The 27,772-nt window shown below is 36.6% G+C and overlaps 4 protein-coding genes across 4 annotated transcripts; 1 reads left to right on the top strand and 3 right to left on the bottom strand.

Moving 5' to 3' along the window:
* Positions 1-709: 709 nt before the first annotated feature.
* Positions 710-3,911, bottom strand: LOC105780751 (hypothetical protein). Its single transcript, XM_012605246.2, has 6 exons — positions 3,679-3,911; positions 3,415-3,542; positions 2,487-2,656; positions 2,340-2,417; positions 1,741-1,885; positions 710-1,654 (listed from the first exon to the last, which is right to left on the bottom strand). The coding sequence occupies exons 1-6, from the start codon at positions 3,791-3,793 to the stop codon at positions 1,241-1,243; spliced, it is 1,050 nt and encodes a 349-aa protein (XP_012460700.1). The 5' UTR covers positions 3,794-3,911; the 3' UTR covers positions 710-1,240.
* A 4,650-nt stretch (positions 3,912-8,561) lies between these two features.
* On the top strand, positions 8,562-9,378 carry LOC105780742 (protein translation factor SUI1 homolog). The gene is made up of 2 exons (XM_012605234.2): positions 8,562-8,723; positions 8,832-9,378. Exon 2 carries the CDS (start codon positions 8,867-8,869, stop codon positions 9,203-9,205), a length of 339 nt encoding a protein of 112 aa, XP_012460688.1. The 5' UTR covers positions 8,562-8,723; positions 8,832-8,866; the 3' UTR covers positions 9,206-9,378.
* Positions 9,379-9,726: 348 nt separating this feature from the next.
* LOC105780733 (calcium-dependent protein kinase 33) lies at positions 9,727-13,518 on the bottom strand. The gene is made up of 9 exons (XM_012605224.2): positions 13,203-13,518; positions 12,311-13,077; positions 11,489-11,632; positions 11,235-11,387; positions 11,008-11,123; positions 10,675-10,842; positions 10,463-10,590; positions 10,172-10,271; positions 9,727-10,084 (listed from the first exon to the last, which is right to left on the bottom strand). Exons 2-9 carry the CDS (start codon positions 13,041-13,043, stop codon positions 10,013-10,015), a joined length of 1,614 nt encoding a protein of 537 aa, XP_012460678.1. The 5' UTR covers positions 13,044-13,077; positions 13,203-13,518; the 3' UTR covers positions 9,727-10,012.
* A 6,664-nt stretch (positions 13,519-20,182) lies between these two features.
* Positions 20,183-24,860, bottom strand: LOC105786759 (uncharacterized). Its single transcript, XM_052628320.1, has 5 exons — positions 23,677-24,860; positions 22,402-23,601; positions 21,788-22,157; positions 20,863-21,602; positions 20,183-20,345 (listed from the first exon to the last, which is right to left on the bottom strand). Exons 1-5 carry the CDS (start codon positions 24,858-24,860, stop codon positions 20,183-20,185), a joined length of 3,657 nt encoding a protein of 1,218 aa, XP_052484280.1.
* Positions 24,861-27,772: the final 2,912 nt, after the last annotated feature.

Genomic DNA, 27,772 nt, shown 5'->3' with positions numbered 1-27,772 from the left:
CGGTCATAGAAATTATATTATCATTTTATCATAGAAGAATATCCACAAAAGAAATAGATACTTATTTTCGGAAAAAAGTATTGTTAGATGGCTAAACAATCTTATTTAAGGGTAAGGGTTAAAGTGGGGCTTTGGATAGTTCTAGACATTATATATATAAAAGAAGAAAGAAAAAGATGGCTAAACCATCATCCTGAACTATTTCAATACGAAAATATTTAGTACAAAATCAGTGAAAAGGACTTATTTAGAAATAAAATAAATTAAAAGTTCTTGTTTATTGAAAAATATAAATTAAAAGTTCCGGTTTATTGCAAAATTAGAGATGAATAACACCACGGTTAACCCTTGAATGCCAATGAATAAAACAATTTTGGATGTGATTTTGTCATCAATATATACTTATTATGTACCAAAGGTATGAGACTTAGATCCATATAAAAAGTAAGAGTTTTCCTAGTGGAGTTTATATGGATTTAGACTAGACTAATTTTAATAACTAACTTTTAGGGTGTGATTCTTTAAAGATCTATATCACCTTTAATCGAATAATTCAAATATTATAGGATTCATTCTTGAATTTTACGTTTGTTAGTTGTTTAAATATGAAATGACACAAACCTTGAGAATTTACACTTAATTTTCTTTAATTATTTGTGAAAATTAAATAAAATCAAATTCTTATGTATAAAATTGCACAAAATCATAGTTCATATATAACATTACACATTTGACTAAAATCTATATATAGTTTTAAGATTTATCCATAAGCACAAAAGATAAAAGACCTTGAAGCCAAACATGAGAATCAAACTCATTTTTTACCCTTAGTCAAATGAGTTCCAACATTCAATCTTTTATCTCAAGTGGACTTGATCTTTGAAAGTGGAACTCAATTGAGCTCTAGCCAAACTTTGAGCTTGAGTTTCGACTTGTGCTCTACTTGACTCAATTACACCCCATAAACATACCCCATAAACATACGTCCATGAAAGGCGCATACAAAAATCAACAACTTATACTAATTTAAGCGTGCCCTCCAAAGTTCCATTTGTCTCCGAGAGGATGATGATGGATATAGGCAAAGAATGCAAAATCAAAGTTATTGCCAAAGCCCTTGCTTACTCCATCATGTATTTTACAGGTTCTATTACACATCCCCGTCCCCCAAAAAAACGAAAATAAGGTGAAATGATGAAAGCTTATGGTCTATTAGTGCAGCACATTTAACATATCTTGATCAGCTTCGACCATGTAGAGATTTGGTTGCTTTTGAGGCCAAAGCTAATGCCTTGGCTCGTGTACTTGTCATCATCCACTCCCTCTCTGCACGGCGCTGATGCTGTCTTGCATTTTTTGCACGCTTTGGAGCTAAACGTGTGTCTCTTTCCACAAAGGCAAGTCTAAACTTTTCTGCTATGGATACCTCATTGGCACTTGAAAGTGAAGGAGATATTGCCTTTGGCATAGATCGACAAATAGACCATGTTTTGGGATAAATGTCCTCAACAATCGGATCATCCAAAGCAACATCTGGAAATGCTTCCCTAGGAACTTCAGTTCCTTTAAAACAAAAGAGTGAGGGCTTCGGATTTACAATTATCCGTGGGCATTCAGCCGACAACATCTCCAATGAGTCTTCATCAATTTTCGGCTGCCGAAGAAAAGCAACAAGGTTTATTATCAAGCCTTGACCACATAGATTTAACGGGATGAAAATAAGAAAAAGCACGTCATTACCCACACAAGCCAACGCAAAGACTGTGCACCATGACCAATCTCCATGGTATCAAGCTCCTCCCAAGAATCTCCCTCCACATCATTCAGCTTTGGCTTCAGTATGCCTAAACATCGCCGGGCTGTAGACTCGCTTGAAGGGCACCCTCTGCAATATTAACTTTGGTTCATAGCCTGTTTATGAGGTTTATACCCCTTGTCAAACCTTAATGTCCTGCTTCAATATCATTGCATGCGATTGAAACAGGAAAATAAAAAAAGGGTCGAAAGTACCAAGTCTAACTAGTTTCATGCGCAAAACAGTTCAGTAAGCTACAATTCTGTCTTCAGGGTCTGACAAGTTCAGAACATTTTAGAATCAAAGTGCTTATTCATTAATTGAAAACTAACAAGGATCAACCAAAATACCACACATCTATCTATTCTACATAAACCATCTGATATGAGATCATTATTATTTATAATGTTAAAGCATTCAAGATTATCTTGTTAGTGAACCCATAAATTTGAAGAACTTAGAGTGGAACTCAATTATTCATATATATAAAACATGAAATTTGCATGAACCCTAATAAATAACATGCATGGAGATGAGAGTTTACCCGCATCTCATCGTCTCCAATGAATGACAGTGCCGTACAAGTTCAGAAACACCATTGGCAGTAATTTTTTTGCATTGGCTGCATAGAAGCTGTCTCAGAAACCGGTTTATCAATTGAATTCAAAAGATAAATTACATATTTTCATACCTTATATCCACAGCCCGAAGAGATTTGCACATTTCAGCTACTTTAGCTAAGCCAAAATTGGAAACATCTGAACCAGAAAGGTCAAGAATTTCCCAAGAACTATCGGCCAAGGAGACGATGACATCATCATTCAGTAATTTTCTTCTCCTTGCTATTGCTGCCAATGGTATCTGTCATCATCCAGTAATGTGACTAGGAATACTAATAAAATACTTCTCAAGCAAAGATTGTAGAAATAAAATCAGAAAATACAATTAAACAATCCAACAATGCAGTTCCCATAAGCATAAAAATGAACCCTAGAGAAACATAAGATAATACATTAATCATCTTCATCTTCCCTCTAAAGCTAATCCTTACAATTGCTGCCAATTTTATCTGTCATCATCCAACAATGTAGCTTAGAAGAATGCTAATACAAAGTTTCTTCAGCAAGGATAGTTGATATAAAATCGGGACATATAATTAAACAATCAACAATGAATGAAAGCAATTCCCCCAAGCACTAAAATGAACCTTAGGGAAATAAATGACAATACTTAATCATTTACGGGATGGAACTATCAACCTAAGCAAACAAAGTCTTACAAATACATCATCTCCTCAAAAGCTAGTCTTACAATTGCCAGCAATGTGCCCTAGAAGAATGCCAAATACTAATACAAAGTTCCTCAAGCATGGTTCTAGACATAAATAGACATATCATTAAGCAATTCAATGAATGAACGAACGCAATTCTCCTAAGCATGAAAATGGAACTATAAACCCTGGGGGGAAAATACATTAATTACCTACGGATGAAACTATTAACCTAAGCAAACAAATTCTTCCAAATTAATCATTTCTTCGAAAACTTTAGGAAGCAAACCCTAATACAAGATTATTCAACACACGCAATTAAGGATTAACAGATAAAATTAAATTTCACCTTAATATCCGCGGGAAAATTAACAGCAATTTCACTTAAATCCTCGATAATTTCCTCCAGATGCCGACCAATAACTCCAAGGCACAAGCTCACTAAACTAGGAGGTTTCGTCTTCTCAATGCGTAACTCTATCATAAAAAATCGTAGTCTTTTTTAATTAATTCAATTACAAAAATTTTCTTGTTCTTTCAATTTCAATTACAAATAACATAGAACTTGCATCAAAATTTAAGAGAAAAAATGCAGAAGAGAAAAAGAGAATACTTGATGAGTGAAGAGAAGGTATCAAACGAGAGGATTTAAAGTTCCGATCAGCGTTCAGATCGAGCTTCTTCAACGAGATTTCTACGGCTTGTCGAGCAGATTTTCCCTTTTCCATCAAAATTTTATTTTTTAATTATTCAATTTCGTATAGAAAGAGAGGCGATGCGATGAATTTGGATTTTTGATTAATTTCGCTCCTCTTTTATACGATGAAAAAACCATACCAAAATGATTGCCGACTTCATCAAGAGAGAAAATAAATAAATAAACTTCACCAATAGTCCCTATATTTTATTTAAAATTACGTTTCAGTTATCAAAATTTTAAAATTAACAAAATTATCCGTTATTAAATTATTATAAAATAATCACTCTTATTATTGAATAATGTACATTTGATATCCCAACATTTTGCACATGTATTGCCACATAAATGTTCTTACAAGAACATGATACACATTTAAATTATTTGGCAATTTGCAATTGTAGCATATCCTAGGGCAAGTACTTGGAGTCTGTGTTGTTTAGCGTATCTTATAGTATAGCCTTTTTATATGTCTCAGGGTGTTGGTCTTCGCTTGAAACTTATGTAAAGGAGTTGATATCAGGATTACATAAAATAAAGTACTTTTTAAGGGTGATTGCACATAATGATGAGTACAAATTGTGGCCCTCAAGCTGAAGACCATATGGATCATGTCAAGGCACACAGGTCTGAATACGGTTTAAGAAGGCACAAATGCCATACCAATGGTCATGTCGGAAGAGCTAAGCCCCAAGGGCAGCCATTCTATCGAACATGGAAGAGATGGAAAACCAAATGAGTGGGCAGCAACTGTTAGTGTGAAATTCATTCTCCCTAATGCGTCTACTTGATGAACAAAACCAAAACCTATGACAAGAGTCAGAAGGGCTATATCAAATACAACAAAAGCAAAACGGGGAGTTAGCATCGTCCAGCCTCGGTGCACAAACACCAAGTCCTTTGAGGCCAATCGCAAAGCAAAATAAAAGAAGCATAATAGGAAAACTGTAGAGATAGTCAAAACCAAACACAAAGGAGCAAAGGAGGAATGTCATACCAAATGGGCAGAGAGGAAAGCATGATGGTCGCAAGGTGGGGAGTGAGCGCAACCAGCCAAGCCACTCACATGGCACTCAAAATACATGGTTCTGCATTACAAATTATGCATCTAAATTTGATATATAAGTGTAGAAGCCCAAATTTCCTCGGGCATGCACCAAACAAACAGCCCACATAAACAAAAAATTAATAAACAGTCCATGACCCAAAACCCAAATTACACCCGGGGCCCATTACAAGCAAACCCAAATAAAACCCAAACCCGAATGGCCCAATACCCTTCAGTCCAAACCAATACCCAAGCCTGAAAACCAAAGTCAACTTAGGGTTTCAGTGTCTGAAACCCTAAGCGCCGCCTGCTTCAGACCTTTGGTCTTCTACCGCCACCACCGCGCGTCTGCCACCACCATCACATCAACCGTCGCCCATCAACCTTGCAAAACAGAGAACACGCAAGCAACAAAATAATACAATAAAAATAGCATAAAAATAGAAGGGGATCGGCTATAAAAGGCCGGATTTCCCCTCTGTATTTTTTCTTTTTTTCAACGAGATCAATACAAAAAAAAAGCAGATTAAAGAAATAGAAAGGTTGATCCCAAAGTTTTTCTTTCTTGTTCTGTTCTTGCGCATTTCCATTCACTGTTATTATTATTATTGTTTACTTATTTTCTTTATTCTTTTAAACTAAAAGAAAGTGAAAAGAGAAAGGGGGAGAGGGTACCTACCGGTTTCGAAAGCCTGTCGCCGGAACTCCTTTCCGGTGTTGGAATCGGACCGAGAGGGGTACGAAGGACCCCTCTTTTTTCTTCTTTCCGAAACTAAAGGGGACAGATCTCTAGCGGGGTTTGAAGGTGGGGTTAAAAACCCGATTTTTGAAGGCGCTGACCACCGCCTGCGGTGGAGTCACGGCGGCCTTTGGCCTGGAGGCCCGACGGTCGGACTTAAAGAGGGAGAGAACTCTTTGTTTTTTTGCTATTTATGCAGGCCACCATACGGCGCCGTTTTGAGCCTGAGTATTGTGGCCAAAACGACGCCGTTTCGCCTAATGCCCGTGACCCGACCCGTTGGCCCTTAGGATCCGCGTGTTTCTACGGTGAAAGGGTTATTTGCAAAAGGGCCCTTTCTCTTTTGAGTTGTGGTGCAATCAAGTCTTCATGGTTTTTGTAATTTTGGCCATATAATTTTCCGATTCTTTTCTTTTAGTCCAGATTATTAGAACACTGTGTTTGGGGGCTGGGAATATTTCCTAGTTGGTCCCTCATCCCCTAAGCGCATTTCATTTTAGCCCCGAGCCATCTTCTTCGTTTATTTGCGACTCTGACCCCTAAATTTCGGTCCGTTTTTAATTCGGTCCTTAATCTATTTATTCATCATTTTTATTTTATTAAAAGAAGGAAACAAAGCAATTTTATTTAACACTTCATTTAATGTTATTTACATACTTTCGTTATTTATTTATTTTCCTTTTTGGTCAATATTACTTAGGTATTTATTCATCTTTTTATTCGATCCTTTTATTAATTTTAACCGATTATCATTGCAACCTTATTCTATTATTTATTTGTTGTTTTCATGCGTTTTAACATTTAGATTTATTAGTGTTGTTATTTCATTACTGCTATTGTGACATTATTACTTGCATTATTATTATTCATATATTGGCACTAATATTTGTTGGTTTTAATGTTGTTACTATTATATTTCATGATTTATTATTTATTCTTTAAATATTCTATAATTATACTTATCTTATGTTATTATCGTGCTTTACATTATATAAAGTAATTGTTTGCCTTCACATGATATTTGTATAAATTAAATTTATGTCTCGTTAAATATTTTACTACCCTTTTTACTCAAAATTCAAAAGGAAAATTTTCAAAATAAAATAACATTTTGCATTTAGAAACTCAAGAAAATCGTACCCTAACTTACGGGGTTCTGATTTTCTCGAAGATTTAAATAAATGAATCACTTCAAACCAAGTTTTAAATCTTATCGGGGATTAATAAAAATTTTGTGTCCTAACTTACGGGACATAATCCTTTTATTAAAACCCGAGATAATCAAACTCTTCCAAAATAAAATTTTCTGGCATTATTTCTCTTATCGAGAATTTTAGATATCATGTCATAATTTACGGGATGTGATTCTTTTTCACGTATAACGTGAAAATATGCCCCTTTTTCCAAAATTTTCCACATTTTAATATAAGGATTGCATTTTTAAAGTTCTTCCAAGTTTTTTAAATTTTCGACATTAAGACATTAACTAATCAATTAGGTATCAATTTTGGGCGTTACGAGGGTGTTGATCCTTCCTCGTACGTAACTGACTCCCGAACCCGTTTTTTTGAATTTCGTGGACCAAACTCGTTGTTTTAATAAAGCTAAATCATTTATTAAAAACAACATCTTTTCAAGGTGACCCGATCACACCTCATCGAAAAGGATTGGTGGCGACTCCCGTCTTCGTTTTCATTTTTTAAAACCCAAGTCGACCCTGTTTTCAAACAAAAAATGGTGTCAACAATAAGTAGACTTATACATTAGTTGGATTGCATTAGAGGTGTAATGGGTCGAGCTAGGCCCTGTTCAACTAAAATCTTAAGCCCATTTGTTAGGCTCGGGCTTAAAAATTAGTTTAAAGTTTTGTCTAAGTTCGGCCTGAATAAAAATACTAAAACCAAGTCTGACTTGATCCGGCCGTATTAAATTTTTTTTATATAAAATATTTTTAAAAAAATATAATACATCAAAAATACAAAAAATATTAAAATAAATATTTCCCAACAAATTGAAAATAAATTTAAAAGAATGTATACTTAAATAATGCTAAAATAGATGCAACTTACTAAGTAACTGCTTCTAAAATAGTAATAAAATTAACAATAATACAAAAGTTATACAATATATCCAAACAATAACAATAAAATAGGAGCAACATAATAATAAAATGGTAGTAAAATAGTGAGAAAACAATAAAAAAATAACAACAAAACAGTAAAAAAAAGCAAGAAAACAACAAAAAACAGTTTTTGTTTTATAAATTCGGGCTGAGCCGGACTCGCACAAAAAACCTTAACTTCTAAACGGACTTTATTTTTGTCCAAGTCTATTTTTCAGATATATATTTTTGCTCAAATCCTTTTATTTTTCAAATAAGTATTAATCAGACCGACAAGTTATGAAGGGACCAAAACTGAATTTAATAAGTACAATTCAATAACTCATTTTTAAATTTTTTATAAAAAAATAAAAGTAATTTTAATATTAACTCCAATTCATGAACGTGTGTGCGCCCGGGTAACAGCTGGTGGGAGTTAGCAGTCGACGGGGTGGGACGCGGATGCTGACCTTTACTTGCTTGACTTAAGAAGCAAGTTATACATATGGTCAACCTTGTTGACAGAAAAAGAAAAAGAAAACTAATATCTTATCTAAAATTTCAAACAGTAAAATGTTGAAAAGAAAACAAAATTCAACAAGAAAATGTGCAGTTCCTTTTGGCAAAAGCAAAATCAAATTGGTGGCTAAAAGAGGCCAACCTGCCAAGCATCAGTTCCGATAGCCAAATCGAAGCAGAACAGAATAATCTAATAATATTTGATGGACTATCTAACATTTATAAATATTCAGATAATTTTTAATTTACTAATAATATATATTCCAATGGATTTTGATGGAGTTGGGAACCATAGCTTTTTCTTCGATTTCCAGATTCTTCCCCCTTTTGTTCTGTTTTCAATCAAACTCCATCTCATAATTATTCCTACTCAAACAATCTCGACCATCCACGTTTCAAAATTCTGATCACAACTCATCCAAAAGACAACCTTAACGTTAACCACAGTTAAACCTCCTTTTCCTATATAAACACCCCGCTTCCCTTCTCATGTCTTCATCCTCATCATCGTATCAAATCAGAGCAAAACTTCCAAAGCTTTCAGACAAGACTAGGTTTGGTTTCTTGTCAAAAACCCTTTTCCTTTCTTAGCTTCATGTTCTTGTTTGGTGCTTTTATGGGATGATCTTCTAACAGTTAAAGGTTTGTTTGTTCTGTTGCAGTGATTCGCGTTCAAAGAACCAAACAAGCCAAGTACATGGTTGATTTGGACGTTCAGATCCCTACAACTTTCGATCCATTCGCCGAGGCTGGGGAATTTGGTGGCACTGGAACCAAGGAGTATGTTCATATACGGATTCAACAAAGGAACGGGAAGAAAAGCTTGACGACGGTTCAAGGCCTGAGGCATGACCTGAGCTACGAGAAAATCCTCAAGAGTCTCAAGAAGGACTTTTGTTGCAACGGCAACGTTGTTAAAGACAAAGAGCTCGGCAAGATCATTCAACTCCAAGGCGATCAACGCAAGAACGTGTCGCAGTTCCTCGTTAATGCCGGGATCGTCAAGAAAGACCAAATCAAAATTCATGGTTTTTAAGGATAACCCAAGTTGCTATTTATGAAAAAAAAAAATCAGCACTGTCCCTTTATTAGCTTAAATAAAACTCTAGTGCTGCTGTCTCTCTAATTTATACACCCTTGGTGGTTCTATACTGTCATGGAATATGGGATTTCTTTAATAAAAAATGGGTTTTTTATTTGCTTTCAGAACTTTGCCATTTGAATTCTTAGCAAAGGTCTATGAAACTTGGTTATTGGTTTAACTGATCTATAGACCTGTGATTTTAAGGCAAAAAAATAAGGCATCATGTACAACTTTATATTTAGATTTATCTGCTTGACCATGTTGTCCGAGTGGGATCAGGTAACCGGTAGGTTCGACCGGAAGAACCCGTGTCGAATTTATGATTGCCCACCAAAGGGATTGTTGGCAACAAAGATGGAATCTAAACCTTGTAAGAGAAGTATAAATAACAACTAGTAATGAATCATATGAAAACTTTCCATAAACCCTTTCAAGCTAAGGTTTTATGGAGTTTCTAGGAGAAAGGCCGTTCGTGGAGGTAGGTTCAATATTTACTTTAAACAAATGGAAATCAACATAATATGCTGTGCATTCATGGGTTTGAGTTTTCCTAGCTCTGAGAAACCATAAGTTTAATCTCTCTTCTCAAAATCCGTCGATAAAAAACCATATGTGAATATATTACACTCAAAATGAAAAACCAAACCAGAGAAAGTCATGTAATTGACTGCCTACACCATCTCTTAGAAAGTCATTTTGCACTACATTTGGGGGGAACCTTTTAGCTGATTTCTGCAAGTCCAGTGTCGTGTATAAAATTTAAAAGAGTTGTGTGTGTTGGGTTCCGCTTCTCATCATGTCCCGGAACTCCTCGTAGTTGATCTTGCCGTCCTGTAAACAAAGGCATAAGTGAGAACCGATGCATCATATGCAAGAAAAGAGAATGTGCTTCAAAAGGTAGAAAACAGGGGGGCTTACATTGTCGGTGTCAACTTCGGATATTATTTCCTTGATTGTGTCATCATCACCCATTCCGTATTCTTTCATGGCTGCTTCTAGCTCATCTCTTGTGATATACCTGCAAAATGTTTCAAACAAGTTATTCAATCCGATCATATAATATGATTTAATGGTTAATTCGTGTCATTGATGGAGTGTTGCCCCAAATGTGATTAATTCACAGCAGCCAATTCTTATACGCTTCACACAAAACTCGGAATTACGAGCTACTGTCCTAAAATGATGCTGCAATTATACAAAAATACTCACCCACTGTTGTCCTTATCAAAATGTTGAAAAGCTTTATAAAGATGTTCATCTCTTTCAAGCCTATGTCTATGCATTGTAGCAGTGATGAATTCAATGTAATCAATACTACCATTTCCATCCACGTCAGCCTGCAACAAGTAAAAACCGAGAGTTGGAAGCTATGATATGAATCGAAAAAGATAGACATACTATAGATTGAATTATTATCTTACAGCTTCCATTAGTTGCTGCACCTCTGCCTCTGTGAGCTTTGATCCAAGTCGAGCTAATCCAGTCTTAAGTTCTTCATAGGTGATCGTGCCACTGTTGTCAGTGTCGATGTTTGCAAACATTTGCTTCAGACCCTGGATTTCTTCGCTAGAAAGATTTTCCGCAATGACCTATATTATAATCCACCAGGCTTGTTACTTGATGGCAATTAAAGTTCACATTATCAATGGTATAATTGGAGATTGCAAAATGACTACCTGGTTGCTATCGTATATCAGTAACAAACTACAAATTCCGGAAAACAATTATAGCATATAAATAAAACCAAAACTTACCTTTAAGGCAAGTTGCTTTAGTTTGTTCATTCTTCTGAATTGCTTCATTCTAGAAAGGACTGCACTATCTATAGGCTTGTCTGATGCACTTCCACCCTCTCTTATCCATGGATGCTCTGCATAAACCACATAATATCAATCTTGTTCGGCTTGACATGAACTACAATAATCCGTACGCAGTAGAATAACACACACATGTATAGGATGTGATTGAGCATCATAAGTACCTAGGACTTGAGTAGAAGTAATCCGCTTTTTCGGATCCTGTGTTAACATCCGGCGCACTAGGTCCTTGGCACTCTCTGAAATAGAAGGCCATGGTTGACTTTCGAAGTCAATTTCTCCTTCTAAAATAGCATCGAATATCCCCTTCTCCGTTTCTGTGAGGAAAATCGTTCGTTTAAATTATTTACTAACATGAAATAGCAGTTCTGAAGGCAATTCAGTGAAGTATTTTCCTTGATCAAGCTTTGAACTTTACCTGCCCAAAATGGAGGCACACCACTGAGTAAGATATATAATATAACCCCTGCACTCCAAATATCGATTTCTTTCCCATATTTACGCAGTAATACTTCAGGAGCAACATAGTACGCGCTCCCGACTATATCCTTGTACACCTTTCCTGCAAAAGGTACCAAGAACAATCAGAAAAAAGGAATGCCAATGGTTATGTTGCACATGAAAATTCAATTATTGCTATGCTAGTACATATCACGCGGATGGATATGTGAATCAATGTATCCATATGTAGAAAAAAACTACAAACAGCAGCTATGCCTCTTGCTTAAATGAAACTTAATCTTCTGGTTCGGTTTAAACAAAACTTATTCACTGCTAAACAACATTAGACCACTGACCTATTCAGCTTCTAAACACAACTTAATCGGCAAAGTAAAACAGACTGCCATTCACGGTCTTATTTAGTAACAAATGATTATCTCAGAGAGCAGAAGTTGAAACTTCAAAATGCCATAGTCACACTCACAAATCTTTTACAATTAAACCAATTTCAAATCCACATGAAGACGATGAAGTGAAGGACATGGTCAAAACAGTTGGGAAGATTACCCTACCTTCCATCTTAATCAGGAAGTAAATGAAGGCCTAACCAATAATATTTCAGAATTCAATTGAACTTAATTGACTTATTCTTCTTTCACTACTCATAATATCATTTAGGGGTTAAGGATAAGGTCAATTAACCAATTTACACGGACATCATATAGATCCTCAAACAGAACATGCTAAAACAATTGGAATATGCATAAATTTACTGAAATTAGGAGTGGCAAGAATTTACCATCTTCAATGAACACTGACAAGCCGAAATCGGTGGCCTTCAAAAGAGCATTCTCACCCTTGCTAGACAACAAGAAATTCTCAGGCTTAAGGTCCCTATGCATCACTCCCATAAAATGGCAAGCATGGACAACATTCACAATTGCCCTACAAATGGAAGCAGCTGCCCTTTCACTATAATGTCCCTTGGCAATAATCCTATCAAACAATTCACCACCAGCACATAATTCCATTACAAGGTGAACAGATAGCTTATCCTCATATGCACCTTTAAACTCCACAATATTAGGCTGTCCACTCAAATGCTGCATAATTTGTATCTCCCTTCTCATATCCTCCTTATCATTCCTCGTGACTAATTTCTTTTTGGATATGGTCTTGCAAGCATATTGCTTTCCAGTTGAATTTTCAATACAAAGATAAGTCACACCAAACTGACCTTTCCCTAATTCTTTACCAATTGTGTAGTGCATCCTTATATCTTCAAATGGTTTACCAAGAATGGTGTCAACCCTTGGGGCAACAGGCTTGGGGCTTGGTGATGGAGCCACTGGCTTCCAAGATGTTTGAGTACCTGGTTTTTCAGGGATGTGGTGGAATTGGGATTGAACTGGTGCAGGCCTAACAGGCTCCTGGTACCTTTGTTGGTGCACAGCAGCCGTAGTTGTCGGTCCTGATCCATACCCATTATGCTTTGGCTTCGAGTCTTTGCTTTTCGTCAGGCAAGAACCCATCTGGTTTCACTTGTAACACCCAAAATCACCAACACTGAAAAAACAAAAATGACCCAGATTCAGAAACTGAAAGAAAATTAGGAAACTGGATCAGAATTCAATGATTTACTAGAAACAAAAACAACCCAGATTCAGAAACTGAAAGGGAAAAAAGAGTACCAAGATAGTGACTCAGGAATCTACTGAGAGATTTGATGAAAAAAGAATCAAACTTTAGGTTTGTAAAAGAAAAGGATTTATATGGGATTAAAATAAATATATAGAAGTTTCAGGCTTTGAAGAGGCTAATTGCTATGAGACAAAGAAAGAGGGGGAGGCTTGGCTTGGGTTATTGAGTTGGTCAACTGAGTTATGTTGGAAAGATGAAATTTTGATGAGACCAAAGACAGAGAATCTTCTTGGCAAGAGATGACAGCAAAGACAAAGAGCAGCCAATGCATCTGAAAACCTGTCAATCAAAATATTAAATAAAAATGAAGATGCATTAGCTGTCTCAAGTCTTAAAATATTTTTTTCCTACCATCATACCATGTTTTGGGGGAATAAGATCTACATCTTCTTTATTATTTACGCTGCCATATTATTTTAAGTACTTAATTATTTTATCAATTCTTGTAATATATGATTTACACAAACACATTTTACTTTAATTTCCTTTTAATACCAAAAAAAAAAACCCTACTATGCATTATGCTTGCTTGGATGCTAAGATATTAGTTTATGGCAAAATTTTTAAGCAATATTGATTAAAATTGTATTTATAAAATACTTTAATAATGTTATTTTTCGATAAAGATAGGTTGTTAGTGTTATTCATATATGGGATCCGAGACTAAGAATATCCACTTGTGAGTTAGTATATAAAACTATTTGAATGATGAATGCATTATTTCTCTTGAATATGATTTGATTAAAAGGTGGTGTACTTTATTCTTTTTAAATTTAAATATTTTTTTATCTGAAAAAATCAAATCATTCGCAATAAATCTATTTATAAACCACAGGATCAAGCTTTTGGAATTTCTTTATTTAAGATTCATATATTTATTACTTAAGAAATAATATTGTCACTGAAAAACATGGCATCAACAACGGGGAGACAAACCCAAAAATCAGAGAGCCGAGATTCAATGATCATGAAAAGATGTGAGAAATCCTGAGCCGCACGATCATCATAGGAATTTTCACAAAGTGGGTCCCAATATGATAAAGTGGGGTCCAGCCAGTGGTAGAAAAATTGACGTGGAAATTGGTTGGAGTTGTTAATGACTCAAAATTAGACGCTGGAATTAACACGGTTTTACTAAAACCCAATTCAATTCCCAAACTTAAATCAAGACTTGCACGACACACGGTTTTCTTGTATAGAATGTTTCTTACGTAGAAACAAGAATGACTAAATTTGAAGCTTCCTATTTTATTCTTGAATTTTCTTTATGTCACTATTATAATCAATGTTTAAGTCCGAAGATCCGTTTTTAGAACAATATTTTTTACCTGAACTCAACCCGATCTGAATATTATATATATTTATATTTATATTAAATCACTAACCCAATATCAATTAAACCCATTACTCAAAATTTTGAAAATAACTTTTAAAATTATATCTAATAAAATAAAATATTTATTATGTCGAAACCATTTTTTTGAAAACAAAAATTGGAGTCGCCACCGATCCTTTATTAATGTGTGATCGGCTCACCAAAAAAAAACAATTCTGGTCTGCAAAATTTGAGAAAACAGGTTCGGGAGTCAGTTACGCACGAGGAAGGATTAGCACCCTCGTGACGCCAAAAAATCGGTACCAAATTTGATTATTTTATGTCTTGATGTCGAAAATTTGAAAAGATTTTAAATAAAAAAAAATTAACTCGTGAATGAATTAAAATGATAAACATCCTTATTTCAAAGAAATAAAACATCACACCCAGTGAGTTAGGGCACAATATTTTTAAATCTTCAAAATCAAGTTCGTCTTTGGTTTTAGAAATTCTTATTTCGAGTTGACAAAATATCACGACCAGTAAGTTAGGACTTGACATTTTGGATTCCCGAGAATAAGCTTTAATTTAAAAATTGCAAATTTATTGTGAAATGAATACTTAGCTTTCAAAATTCATCGAAAAAAAATGATCACGATCCAGTAAGTTAGGACACGATCTTTCTCGAGAATCATGATTGCCAAATATTAAATTTTAAAAAAAAAACTTTTGATGCTAACGAAACCAAAATAAATTTTCTTTAAAAGTATGATGAAATGCTCGTGCATATATGCGTATACGAAATCACGAAAATGAATCAATAATTCAATGTACATGCATTAAAAAAAAATAAACATAATAATGTATAAACATAATATATTAGTAATTATAAAAATATGGATATATGTATATTTAAAAAAACAAATTTAAAATATATTTATAAAGGTATAGAATAATATATATCTATGTATACGTATATATATATATAAATATTTGGATCATAAAATATAGAAAACATATATATATTAAAAGTATATACGCATACATATGTATATAAGGCTAAAAATAAAATAATAATAAAATCTATAATATGTACATATTATAAAATGTATAAACATGTGAATCATGAAACATGAAAATATAAATAATTATAAAATATGAATATATATAATATGTATATAAACTATATATAAATTTTTTTGTAATAATAATAATAATAATAAAATACGTACTACATATATATTTAAAACATTTAATATATATATATTATATATATATGCACACATACATACATACAATAATAATATAATAATAATTAACAAGTAATAAACAATAAAATAACATAATAAAAATAAAATAAAAAAACAAATTAAGGACTAAATTAAAATATCAAACAGAAGTTGAATGCCGAATTTTGAAAATAAAGACAAGAAATGGAGTAAATTAAAACCGGTGCAATAGATAAAGGATCGAAAAAGTAATTTTCCAACCCACCCTAAAACGCTGCACACCATCGGACCAATTTGAAACAAAAATAAAATGTGCAGTAAGATTTAAAATAAATAAATAAGCTAATTTTAAAAGCACCGAAAATCATGAGGATTAATGGCGAAAATAGTCTATTTTTTTAAAAAAAAAGCGGATCCAAACGGGTTTATGGGTCGGGTCGCACTGGTATTCTGGTACACCAAATACAACACCGTTTTAAAACCAATTAAAAGCCCCTTTTTCAAACCCTAAAAACCATTTTCTTTCTTTCTTTGTCATTGTGCCGAGGCTTCAACGATGCCACGCTGGTAAATTTTCCTTTACTCCCATTCTTTAATCTCTTTTGTTTTAGAAACAATAGAAAAACAAAAGTAAAATGAAAATGGTAAAAGAACAGAAGAAAAGAAACAACCAGTCGTCACCTTCAAAAATGTCTTTTATTTCTCTTGTATTTTCTTTTTAATTTTTCTCTCAAAAATTTGCTCACCCCCTTTACATATATTGATTCCCCTTTTATATTTCCCTCAATCGTTTTACAAGTTTTTTGACGTTTATCCTCTTAATGATGTTCGTGGTTTTACAGGTGCACTAGATAAGAGTTCATGTGCAAGGGTGACGTGCGCGATAAGCGGGGCTGTGGTGCGTTCATGCGCGAAGACAGTTGCTGCGGCGCCAAGGCTCTGGAGGGTTCTTTTCTCTCTGTGTTGTATTTTGGGCTAGCTGATTAGGGTTAGCAATTTGGGCCATTGGGCTTTACTTATTTGGGCCCCATTTTGATTTGTAATTATTTAAATCTGCTTTATTTTGCTCATGCGAGTCTGGGCCTAAAAATTGGGCATTACAGCTGCCTCTCTTTGCTCGTTGTTGTGTAACAGGAACTGAGCAAAGACTAAAAAGCCCAATTTTGCCCAGTCATGCTGGACCTTGGCGCACTTCTTCTTCAAGTAGCCACATTCCTTCTTACTGCATCTTCAGAAGTATAGGAATTAGTGCTTCGATCCACTCCACTGCAGCATCAGAGAGATAGGATTTGTACTTTGTAGCTTCTCGAAAGATCAAAATTTGCTATTTTTAGTCTGCTCCACTGCAACTTCAGGGAGATAAGATTGGATGCGATCTGCTCTCTGCAACCTCAGAAAGATAAGATCTGGATGTTAATCCGCTCCACTGCAACTTCAGGGAGATAGGATTGATTTCTTCTATCTTCTCCACTGCAACTTCAGGGAAATAAGACTGGATGCGATCTGCTCTCTGCAACCTCAGAAAGATAAGATTTGGATGTTAATCCGCTCCACTGCAACTTCAGGGAGATAGGATTAATTTTTTCGCTCGCCCACCGCAACTTCGTGGAGATAAGATCGGATATGATCTCGCCTCTCGCAACCTCGTAAAGATAAGATCTGGATGTTAATCCGCTCCACTGCAACTTCAGGGAGATAGGATTGATTTCTTCTGTCTGCTCCACTGCAACTTCAGGGAGATAAGACTGAAGTTTCACCAGTTTGTTCTCTGGGGAACATGACCTTCATAATTCAATTTATGAACCTAATTATGCCTTATGATTAGGATGTCATGATCAGAATAAATCAAATGATCCTAACTAGACGTGTATGAATGAATGTAAAATATTATTTTTAGAGAATGACCCCGCTTAGGTTGTCATTACTCAAAGTTTACTAAGATTTTATCACCGACGTCCTACAACGCCTTCTTGCTTGGCTGACATCTCCAAAGAAAAACTTAATCAGATTGCCCCCTACTGTAAACTTCAAAGTTTAATCCACTGGGACACAAAATTTGTATCATCTTTTCACTGTAACCCAAGGGTAGAAAAACATGACTTCTCGATCTTCTCTTATCGCAATGTGAAGCACTTTGGACCTCTATACCATTCTCAGGGTGTCATACCAAATGCCTATGTACAAATGAAAGATTTTCTTCTCCGAGAAAACATCCTCTTATTGCAAGGTGATCATTGCTTGTTTGTTCATTGACGTTTTGTCACCAATACGACATCTTGTCATTTTGTTTAATCAATGCTTTTAACAACAAAATCCAAAGAGATAGTCTTAATTTAGACTCTTCCCTCTCAGATTTCCCACATTTAAACCATGTGTGTTCTGAACAATAGTCCTGTTTCAGGTTCCCATATTATTTAGAAACCTCCAAAGTAATATACAAAATCCTTTGTAAAAATTTTATTACTCTATTAATCGTTATTCTAATGCAACATGCTTTGCCAAAAGAAAAAAAAACAATGAATATATAGAATTGAATTGAGAGCATAACTCGAAATGAATAAATTATCAATAATATTGAGAATAAAAGAGGAATTGACTTGTATCTTGGAAAAGAATAAAGTATTCAAAGAATAAGCAATTCACTATAAATAATATGAAGACTAGGTGTCCCAGATATCGCAGTTTGAACTTCTCTGCACAGACTTCCTGAAGACCACTCTGAATCCGACATGTGCTTAAAAGATTTACAGTACTTTGTCGATGCCCCAAGATGTTTCGTCCCCTTTCCTACTGGTTCAATCATCGCAAGATCACCGAATGCGTCACCTGATCAGCATTTGAGCTGCCCTTTTCCGGGTTTTCAACTCAAATCCCCTTTTGTCTCAAAGTGCCCTTTACGGGTTTTCACATTGGCCTCTCATTTTCCTTTTTTTTTTCTTTCTTTCTTTTTTTTTTAAGAAAAGTATTTCTTAACTGAATCCGAGTTTACAGGGTTTGGCAAGTCCTTGCCATCCATTTCACTCAAAATCAAAGCTCCCCCTGAAAAAGCTTTCTTTACAACATATGGACCTTCCCAATTTGGCATCCATTTCCCTCTGAAATCCTTTTGTATAGGAAGGACTCTTTTCAACACCAGCTCCCCCTCATTAAATTCTCTAGGATGAACTTTTTTGTTGTAGGCCCGCATCATCCGCTTTTGATACATTTGACCATGCCGAACAGCTTTTAACCTTTTCCCTTCAATTAAGTTCAATTGATCATAACGAGATTGAACCCATTCTGCCTCATCCAATTTCAACTCAGATAATACTCGGAGAGAAGGAATTTCTATCTCAATAGGTAAAACTGCTTCCATGCCATAAACCAAAGAGAAAGGTGTTGCCCCAGTCGACGTCCTGACAGACGTTCTATAAGCAAAGAGAGCAAATGGTAATTTCTCATGCCAATCCCTGTAAGTCTCGGTCATCTTTCCCACAATTTTCTTGATATTCTTATTAGCTGCTTCTACTGCACCATTCATCTTTGGGCGGTATGGCGACGAGTTATGATGTTTGATCCCGAATTGACTGCAGACTTCCGCTATTGCACTATTGTTCAAATTCAGTGCATTATCAGATATGATCCTCTCAGGCATTCCATATCGACATATGATTTCCTTTTTTAAGAATTTGCTAACTGCTGACTTCGTGACATTTGCATATGAAGTCGCCTCCACCCATTTGGTAAAGTAGTCAATAACCACAAAGATGAAGCGATGCCCGTTAGAAGCTTTGGGCGATATTGGCCCAATGACGTCCATACCCCACATAGAGAAAGGCCATGGAGAAGTCATAACATGAAGAGGTGAATGAGGTGCATGCATTTTATCACTATAAATTTGGCATTTATGGCACTTCTTAGCATAGCTGATGCAATCTTTTCCAAAGTAGACCAATAATACCCAAATCTCATGATCTGCCTGGCCATTGTGAAACCATTTGCATGTGTACCACAGATACCTTCATGGGCTTCTTCTAGAATTTTTCTAGCTTTTACTGCATCCACACATCTTAGCAATACTTGATCCTTCTCTTTTTTGTACAAGATTTCTCCATCTAGAACATAGTCAATAGCCAATCTTCTCAGTGCTCTTTTATCATTTTCCGTTGCCTGATCTGGATACTCACGATTCTTTACATATCGCAATATATTCAAATACCAAGGATGATTATCCTTCCCCTCTTCCTCGACATTATAGCAATGAGCCGGGGTTTCAAAAATACTCATCTGGATAGGCTTCATGTCCTCTAACCTATTCACTCGGATCATGGAGGCTAAGGTAGCCAACGCATCAGCCATTTGATTCTCATCTCGTGGAAGATAACAAAAAGTAATGTCATCAAACTCGTCCATCAATTCGAGAACCATCTTTCGATAACTGATCAGTTTAGAGTCCCTTTGTTTCCCATTCTCCCTTGAGTTGATATATCACTAGTGCAGAATCCCCATACACTTCTAACACTTTGATTTTTCGCTCGATGGCTGCACGAATGCCCATAATGCACGCTTCATACTCTGCCATATTATTTGTACAATCAAAATCCAGCTTGCTAGCAAAAGGATAATGATATCCGCTTGGAGATATTAGGACTGCCCCAATTCCATTACCCACAGCATTTGAGGCTTCATCAAAATTTTACTTCCACACCTGATCCATTTGGGGATTTTCTTCAACGGTTGTCGCATACATCAAATCCTCATTTAGGAAATCAAAGTTCAAAGGCTCATAATCTACCAAAGCTCTGCTAGCTAAGAAGTCACTATTAGCCCCTTTCACATGACCTTCTGACTCACATACACTATGTCAAATTCGAAGCAAGATCGCCATCCGCCATCCTTCCATTCAAAGCAGTCGACTCCATCATATACTTTAAGGGGTCTAACTTTGAAATTAGCAATGTCGTGTAATACAACATATATTGTCGTAATCTTCAAGTGGTCCAAACCAAAGCACAACACAACTTCTCAATAGCTGAATATCTCACTTCACAATCAGTGAATTTCTTACTGAGATAGTATATTGCCCTTTCTTTTCTCCCTGTCTCATCATGTTGGCCTAACACACACCCCATAGAATTGTCAAATACTGTTAGATACAGTATTAATGGCCTATCCAGATTAGGTGGTGATAGCACTGGAGGATTAGACAAATATTGTTTTAATTTGTCAAAAGCCTTCTGGCATTCTTCATCCCATATGCCTGGATTATGTTTTTTTAGGAGACGGAATAGGGGATCACATTTCTCAGTCAGTTGTGAGATAAATCGAGAAATGTAGTTCAATCTTCCCAGAAAACCCCGTACTTCCTTCTGTGTGTGTGGTGGAGGCAAATCTCGTATTGCCCTGACTTTGTCTGGATCAACTTCAATTCCTTTCCCACTGACTATGAAGCCTAACAACTTCCCCGACCTAGCTCCAAAGGTGCATTTTGTTGGATTAAGCTTGAGCTGGAAATTTCTTAGTCTAAAAAATAATTTTCGCAGAACTTGAACATGCTCCTCTTCCGTTCTGGATTTCGCAATCATATCGTCAACATAAACCTCAATCTCCTTGTGCATCATGTCATGAAATAAAGTTACCATAGCTCTTTGATAAGTTGCCCCCGCATTCTTTAATCCAAAGGGCATCACTTTATAACAGAACGTTCCCCATAAAGTGATAAATGTGGTCTTTCTCATGTCTTTTGGGTGCATCTTTATTTGATTATATCCATAAAAACCGTCCATGAAAGAAAACAATGAATAGCCTGCAGTATTATCTACCAAAGTATCAATGTGAGGCAACGGAAAATTATCTTTTGGACTAGCCTGTTCAAATCCCTATAATCTACACACATTCGCACTTTCCCATCTTTCTTAGGGATAGGGACAACATTAGCTACCCATTCTAAATACTTAACCTCTTGCAAGAACTTGGCATCAAACTGCATCTTGACTTCTTCTTTTATCTTTAGCACAATGTCAGGCCTCATTCTTCTGAGCTTCTGCTGAACTGGCTTGCAATCCTTTTTTATAGGAAGACGGTGCACCACAATATCAGTGCTTAACCAAGGTATATCTTGATATGACCATGCAAAGACATCTTTGAATTCACGGAGTAACTCAATGAGGTCTTGCCTTGTCTTGGCAGAAATGTCAATTCCAATCTTTACTTCTTTTCCTTCCTCCAGACTCACAATCTCCAATGATTCTCTATGATGTGAGATTTGCTGATCCTCCTCTTCTACCATTCTCAATAAGTCCGGAGATACATCACAGTCTATGTCATCTTCAAAATTCTGTGATCCTTCTAAACATCTATCTCGTTCGAAAGGTGATTCTGAGTCTGAAGCAGCGTCACTCATATCATTGATATCTGGGGACCTATGATAGGTGCCAAAGAATATACAAAGAATATATGAATTTATGAACAAAATATGATTATGAAATGAATAAATAATGATGTAGCAAAAAAGAATAAAAGAATAATTACTCGAAAAAAGAATAAAAGAATACTGGCTCAAAAATGCATACGAAAAAGTATATTTATTATAATATCTAAGATGTGCCTAATCCATAAAGAAATTATATTTTAAGTCAAATTGACAAGGATGTTCCGCATATTTACTCTGAACAAGCTCTAAAAACTACAGGAATCTCTTCCGCAATCAATTGTCCGAGATCACTTCCGTGCTCGTAAAGGCTAATCTCTAGCCAAGTCTCTCTTTCAACCGTGTCTAGGGCATTGATGTGAATATCTCCTAATATTTCTTCAACACCTTCCACCTCAAGCACTCTTTGTTCCGGATGAATAAACCCTCCCGAAACGAAGGTCTTGGATATGTGAGGAAAAACCATAGGCTCCCAACTAACTTCATTTCCAGTCAGACGTGCCTTTCTTCTCTCCTGTCTTCTTTCTATTTCCCTTCTTATTTGTTTTATATCCTGTCTATAGCCCAGACCAAAGTGATCAAACTTTTCTTTCATCACTGGTGCTTCAACTCTTCCTTGCAAATCTCTTCCCAAACCTTTTCCGGGTACAGCTCCTCTTCCCACCATTAATTGAAGGCCTATTCTTGTAGTCTTGGATATCTTCGGTATTTCAATTCTATTCCCCTCAGCAATAAATGTTGTATTAATAAACTCTAAAGTCCGGAAAGAACATTCCACCGCCTCTTCGTCCGTCTCCACATATGGTGCATTGCTGGTCACTGACGCAATAATACTTTCCTCGGCATTTATTGTCACTAACCGTCCTTCTGTCACCAATTTTAACTTCTGATGCAGCATTGAAGGCACGGCCCCCGCCGAATGTATCCAAGGTCTGCCTAATAAACAGTTATATGAAGGCTTGATATCCATAACAATGAAATCTACTTTATAAGTATTTGGGCCTATCAGCAACAGTATCTCAATCCTCCCCAAAACCTTCCTTCCCGTCCCATCGAACGCTCTTACCACGTTTTGACATGTTTTCATATGTGAGCTATCCACAGGTAGCCTATTGAGAGTAGATAAGGGCAGTACATTCAATGCAGACCCATTATTAATTAAAACTCCCGACACCAGGCTTCCTTTACACCAAGCAGTAATGTGCAGAGCTTTCGTGGACCCCATACCTCCAGATGGTATTTCGTCATCATTGAAGAAGATAAAATTATCAGCGCTTATATTGTTGATCAACCGATCCAATTGGTTGACAGAAATATCACTTGCCACGTAGGCTTCATTTAACGCCTTCATCAGCGCATTTCGATGCACCTCTGAATTCTTGAGCAAGGCCAACACCGATATACGAGCTGGCTGTTTATGCAGCTGCTCTACAACACTATACTCACCGTGTTTTAAAAATTTCAAGAATTCAGTAGCTTCTTCTTCTTTTATTAGCTCATTAATCAATTGCCTTAATTCAGCCTTCTTCTCTTCCTTTTGCTCTGCTGCAAAGACTTTTCCCTCTACTGATTCTGCTTGAGAATTTATCCCACTACCATACTTCTCAGTATTCACACGAATACCTGTCTTTTGGTTTTCTTTCGCAACACTAATTGAAGCTTCCTTCCCCGAAATTGTTATCTCGCATTCATAATTCCGGGGGACTTTCTTGCTATTCTTATACAAAAACTTTGTCGGCTTTTGAATAACAATCTTCGGTGTCACTTGTGTCTTGACTTCAGTAACCCTAGGGCGCGAGATGATAATCTTCGGAATCCTCGTCTCTAACTCCGATACGCATATACTTCCTTTTCTTTCTTCCTCTTCAAAAAACTCTATTTCTCCAACATCCATCATGCTCTGGACCAGAGCTCTGAACTTCTCACATACCTGAATTTCATGTCCTACCTCATGATGGAACTCACAATAATTTTGGGTCTCGTCACTCTCCACCACATCCGAAACAATCAACCCTCTTCTTACCATTTCCTTCCAAACCCTCCTCAAAGGGATCCTTACCTCATCAATATTCTTCTTGACCTTCTTCCCCGTAACTTCACCTACCATGTTTACCCTTGCATCAGTATGTTTGGGTAATGGATTTTCTGTACCTGATGAATCATCTATCTTGACAACGCCCATCTGAATCAACTTCTCAACAAGCTTTTTAAAAGCAGTACAATGCTCTATGGAGTGCCCCGTAACTCCTGCATGGTAATCGCATTGTGCATTTGCGTCATACCATTTAGAATATGGAGGCTGTAAGGGAGTCAAATAAAATGGGGCAACAACATGCGCGTTAAATAAATTCTGATACAACTCTTTGTACGACATAGGAATGGGTGTAAACTGAGGCCTCTCATTACTTGGCCTTGTACCAGATTCCTGTTTTGATGAACCCTGTTGACCTGCCACCACCTTTCTAGGCTGATTCACCGTAATTGACTTGCTATGTGTATTCACGTTGTTTACCTCACCTTCTTTTTTCTTTGAATTTTGTCTTCTGTTATTATCTCCAACATCTATTTTCCCGCTTTTTACAGCAATTTCAATTATCTCACCGCTCATGACTATGTCAGCAAAATTTTTCGTGGCACTGCCTAGCATGTGTGTGATAAAAGGGGCCTTTAGCGTATTTACAAAAAGCATCGTCATTTCTCTTTCAAGAAGCGGTGGCTGGACCTGCACTGCCACCTCTCTTCACCTCTGAGCATATTGTCTAAAACCTTCATTCGACTTTTTCTCCATGTTCTGTAAAGTGATCCTATCAGGAACCATTTACATTACATGACCAGAGATTGCTTCATAAAAGCCTCGTGCTAAATCCTCCAAGAGCTAATCTTAGCACGGCTTAATTGATTATACCATTTTGACGCAATTTCGTGAGGCTATCCTCGAAATAAAGTGTATCAATAACTGGTCGTTATTGACATACCCAGTCATTCGCCTACAAAACATAGTAATGTGGGCTTCAGGGCAGGTGGTCCCATTATATTTCTCGAAATCTGGCATTTTAAACTTGTACGGAAGCACTAAATCTAGTACCAAACTTAAATCCTTAGCATCCATCCCATGACACCCTTCAGTAGTCTCTATCGCTTTGAATTTCTCCTCAATCCACCTCTATCTTTCTTCAAATTGCTTTGGTAATTCCTCTTTTGTTTTCTCTTTTTCAACTGCCTCATCAAAATCAGGAACAATAGGATTGGCAGTATTATTCTCAGGAATGGAGCCTGATCTGACCTGAAAATTCATCGACCTTGAAGCATCGGCTTGAACTTGCTGAGGCCTAATCGTGACAGAAGATTTACGCGGGTACACTTTCGCTTGGTGCTACATATGTAAAGGAGTGAAGCCTGGAGGATACTGGAGTCCATCCTCGTCTTCCTCTTCAATATTTGTTACAGAGTTCTTTCCCTTATCTTTCCCTTCGGTCAACAATCGCTTTAACTTTGTCATCATACTTCCTTGTGATTCCTCCATTTTATCCATCAAACTTTGTTGAATTTTCTCAAGTTGTTCCTTCATTTGCTGCTGAAGCTGATCTTACATTTCTTTTTGGAACCCTTCGAGCTTTTCCAACCTTTGGTCCATATTTCTTGATTTCGCTCGTGTACCGTAACGATGCTGAATTGGCTGGTTAGATTCCAGGTTAACTGAGGAATGATTTTGATTAATCAGAACCCTTTGATAATTTGCTAATGCATGCAATGCGATGTATGAAAATGCAATGCAGAAAATGCGTTTAATTCTAATTTCAATTACTTTCAGAAAAATTTATTAGAAAATAAATCTCTTTACATAGAATGGGCTACAAATATGGCTTTGCCCTAATACTTAAGACCTTGATCTTTTTAAGCAACGATGCTAACTCTTGTCCCCGATTTGACTCTAGCTCAAACTTTACGCTCAACGTGTCGGCTTGTACCGCCAAAGTTTGCAAGTGATCTGCCACTTCACGAATCTGCACCACAGCTTCTCCCATAACGTGATCCCTATTTCTGACTTGATCCTGGAAATAATGAAGCTGCTCATTCTGACGACCTTCCTTTTCCTCTAGATGCTTGATTCGACCCTCACAACTTTGTAATGCTGCTTCCAACTATTTTATTTTACCCTTCATTTCTTCGATCTTACTCAGGCTTGCTTTTATCTCTATTACAGAATTTCGACTTCTATGTTGACGAAGAGACCCTTCTAACTCAGCTACTCTGTCTTTTAGTTCTCCCTTTTCCTTTTGGCTCTCTGACAAGCTCCTTTCTAATGCTTCATTTCGTGCTTGCATTTCTTGGAATTTTCTTTCCCACCTGTCTGACCTATTTTTTTCTTCTCGAATCTCTTCACGCCACTGCTCTGAAGTTTTTCCGAGCCCTGCAGTTCTCATCGACAAACGCAGCTGCTTATAGTCGATCTTTAAGCTATCTAGCTCTTCCTCAGCCTTATTCTTCCCCTTTCTTAGTTTATCAGCCTCGAGTTTCTGAACATCTACATCCAGTCTCAAATTCACCTTTTCTTCCTCCATCTGCTCTATTTTCTTCTCTAATTCTGCATTCTTCTTTTCAAAGTCCTGTTTTATGATCTCCAGTTCATGAGGACAACACGCAAATGCTCTTCTATCGACTGACTATTTTCCAGACTTGGCCCAGGAATGTTATCGTTGATCCTCTTAACCTACCATTCGTTGTACTCGAGAGTTGTCATTGGACCCACAGCTAATCTGTTCATTCGGCGAGTTTGATTCCACGCATTGGCCATATCACGAGCTTTTCTTTTGTAACCATCATCTTTATACGAGAATTCACACTCAGCCAGTCCATGAGTTGCAGGCACAAACTGTCTTGACCTGTATTGCCTCAACACTAACAGTGGGGCATAACCAACAGCTCCCCAAATTCCAATCAAAGGAACCCAGTCGAAATCTCGACACCGATATAGAACCTCATCTGGAAGCAACCACGGAGCTCTCCACTCAATATCCTCCTCTTGCAAATTCTGAAAAATTGCCATCCATTTCTCCTCCGAGATGTCATCTCTCCTAGGTGTAGTCACTATCTCCTTCAATGGTGAATAGCTTTCAAAGAAGACCCGATATGAAACCTTATCCTCCTTCCAAAAATGACTGTGGAACCAAGCAAGTAAGAGCTGCGCGCATCCAATGAACCTACCTCTCCGCTCTTCTAAGACACATTCGGTGACTCAAGGTTTCTGCCAAAATTACCGGGACTGGCATAACTCTCTTATCAAGCCGATCGAATAAGTCAGTATCGCCTCGTCAACATGCCCCAATGTCTTAGGAAACACAATCAAACCATAAATACTTAAAGCAAAGATATCTACCTTCTTCCTCGTGTCTGGGTGCGCTAAAATGAGGTCTTTCAAAGTTTTCCAAGGAATGCACCTGCTATCCCCTTTTTGCTTAATCCGAGCTGTAACCCATTGCTCGCTCATCCCCGTTATATTCATCAGCTTCCTCAAAAAGGTTGGCACATTTACCGCTTTCGAATAGATTCATCTCACCAATCCTCGAACATCAAGTAATGCCACGTACTCTCTATTGTAGGCACCAA

Source organism: Gossypium raimondii, chromosome 1 (genome assembly GCF_025698545.1).
Source record: "Gossypium raimondii isolate GPD5lz chromosome 1, ASM2569854v1, whole genome shotgun sequence".
Classification (NCBI taxonomy): Eukaryota; Viridiplantae; Streptophyta; class Magnoliopsida; order Malvales; family Malvaceae; genus Gossypium; species Gossypium raimondii.
Note: the sequence above shows the minus strand (reverse complement) of the source record. Positions and strands in the feature narration are given on the sequence as shown.

What these genes read in the sequence shown, in the direction of transcription:
- LOC105786759 (XM_052628320.1), bottom strand. Translation starts at nt 24,860, where the DNA reads ATGACGATGCTTTTTGTAAATACGCTAAAGGCCCCTTTTATCACACAC. An exon ending in GAGAAGAAGGCTGAATTAAG is followed by an intron (nt 23,602 to 23,676) that starts GCAATTGATTAA and finishes CGGTGAGTATAG; the next exon opens with TGTTGTAGAGCAGCTGCATA. An exon ending in TAAAAAAGGATTGCAAGCCA is followed by an intron (nt 21,603 to 21,787) that starts GTTCAGCAGAAG and finishes GGATTTGAACAG; the next exon opens with GCTAGTCCAAAAGATAATTT.
- LOC105780733 (XM_012605224.2), bottom strand. Translation starts at nt 13,043, where the DNA reads ATGGGTTCTTGCCTGACGAAAAGCAAAGACTCGAAGCCAAAGCATAAT. An exon ending in TAAAGCAACTTGCCTTAAAG is followed by an intron (nt 10,843 to 11,007) that starts GTAAGTTTTGGT and finishes ATTATAATATAG; the next exon opens with GTCATTGCGGAAAATCTTTC. An exon ending in TGCAGCAACTAATGGAAGCT is followed by an intron (nt 10,591 to 10,674) that starts GTAAGATAATAA and finishes TACTTGTTGCAG; the next exon opens with GCTGACGTGGATGGAAATGG.
- LOC105780742 (XM_012605234.2), top strand. Translation starts at nt 8,867, where the DNA reads ATGGTTGATTTGGACGTTCAGATCCCTACAACTTTCGATCCATTCGCC.
- LOC105780751 (XM_012605246.2), bottom strand. Translation starts at nt 3,793, where the DNA reads ATGGAAAAGGGAAAATCTGCTCGACAAGCCGTAGAAATCTCGTTGAAG. An exon ending in TTGGAGACGATGAGATGCGG is followed by an intron (nt 1,886 to 2,339) that starts GTAAACTCTCAT and finishes TTAATATTGCAG; the next exon opens with AGGGTGCCCTTCAAGCGAGT. An exon ending in CTTTGCGTTGGCTTGTGTGG is followed by an intron (nt 1,655 to 1,740) that starts GTAATGACGTGC and finishes TTTCTTCGGCAG; the next exon opens with CCGAAAATTGATGAAGACTC.